The 1,491-nt window shown below is 33.7% G+C and overlaps 1 protein-coding gene across 1 annotated transcript in view; it reads right to left on the minus strand.

Moving 5' to 3' along the window:
- LOC106477382 (ubiquitin carboxyl-terminal hydrolase 4-like) overlaps nt 1-1,484 on the minus strand; it is a gene marked incomplete at its 3' end in the record, with an annotated part of 5,769 nt that extends 4,285 nt beyond the window's left edge. Inside the window, exons 1-2 of the mRNA XM_013937958.2 lie at nt 915-1,484; nt 117-341 (exon numbers count right to left, since the gene is read on the minus strand). Coding sequence (XP_013793412.2) covers nt 117-341; nt 915-1,088 — 399 coding nt within the window. The remainder of the gene's footprint in view (nt 1-116; nt 342-914) is intronic.
- Nucleotides 1,485-1,491: the final 7 nt, after the last annotated feature.

Genomic DNA, 1,491 nt, shown 5'->3' on the forward strand with positions numbered 1-1,491 from the left:
CTGAAAATGTTTTATGTAAATATAAATCTACAAGAGAAGTGATTTAGATTTAATTATCCTCACAAAAAAGTATTAAAAGGCTTAAAAAATTCTTATTTCATGTCGGTAATTAATACCTGTGATGGCCTCTTGGTGCTATCTAGTGTAACCAAGAAAACCTCTATCTGTCGCTCTTTATTGACTGGAAGAGGCAGAGACAAGTAGCAAAATGGATCGAAGGTCACAGATATTTTTGAACACTCTGGACACACAAGTGTTGATTTCAGCAAACCATGGAAAGTATCAACTATAATTGAATTATTCCTTTTCTGGTAATTTTCCCAAGCTTCTTTGGCCACCACCTTTATCAATTTAATAATTATAAGAGTAATTATAACACTAATCAAAATAATCAGTAAAATAATTGTTATTTACAAGAAAATTCAAAAGTTATTGGAATATGTTTGATTCCTAAAGTTCTAATAAGTCAATCAAAACATACATTAACCATTAGAAGTAAGCAGAGTCATGGAAAGAACCAAGCTCACTTTTCTTTCAAACGATACACCTATATGAAGTCAAACTACAAAAACTGAGTTAGTTTTATAATATATGCAACAGTTTTTAGATCTTTGAAAGAGTCATGATATAAAATTTCTGCCTCAATAACAATTTCCTTAAGCTCCTAAAATGTAAAGTTCTTTTACCTGTCCTATTTGAGGACATTGTGAAAAAGTTTGATCATTTGTCACTTATTTTATTTATTTTGTTTTCAGATCCTAGTTTGAGAGTTCACCATTCTGTTGTTAGTGAGTTTACATGAAGGAAACACCACATAAGAATGATCTGTTTAAATATTAATTTCTCAAAATACATTATTTGACAAGATGACCAAAGAGAAAGAAATATCTAAACAAAAAGGATAAGAAGCTAACCTCATCGGGTCTTCCATTAGCATCTTTTAATTCAATATAAGGCTTGTTTTTCACTCTGTTTAAGTCTTCATGAAGACCATCTAAAAGAAAAGCCATGAGCTCTTGGCAGTCTTGCTGTTGGGTGCCTGAGAACTGGGGTGCAAACCTTCCCACTGCCATCTGCAAGGTAAACATTTTATCATATACTTCTTACTAGGCAGTTTCAACAGTCACACTCCACAACTTTACCATACACTCCCTACCCAACAGTTTTGACAGTCACACTCCACAACTTTACCATACACTCCCTACCCAACAGTTTCAACAGTCACACACCACAACTTTACCATACACTTCCTACTAGAAAGTTTCAACAGTCACACACCACAACTTTATCATACACTTCCTACTAGAAAGTTTCAACAGTCACACTCCACAACTTTATCATACACTTCCTACTAGAAAGTTTCAACAGTCACACTCCACAACTTTATCATACACTTCCTACAAGAAAGTTTCAACAGTCACACACCACAACTTTACCATACACTTCCTACTAGAAAGTTTCAACAGTCACACTCCACAACTTTACCATACA

This window comes from Limulus polyphemus, unplaced genomic scaffold, assembly GCF_000517525.1.
Source record: "Limulus polyphemus unplaced genomic scaffold, Limulus_polyphemus-2.1.2 Scaffold14672, whole genome shotgun sequence".
Lineage (NCBI taxonomy): Eukaryota > Metazoa > Arthropoda > Merostomata > Xiphosura > Limulidae > Limulus > Limulus polyphemus.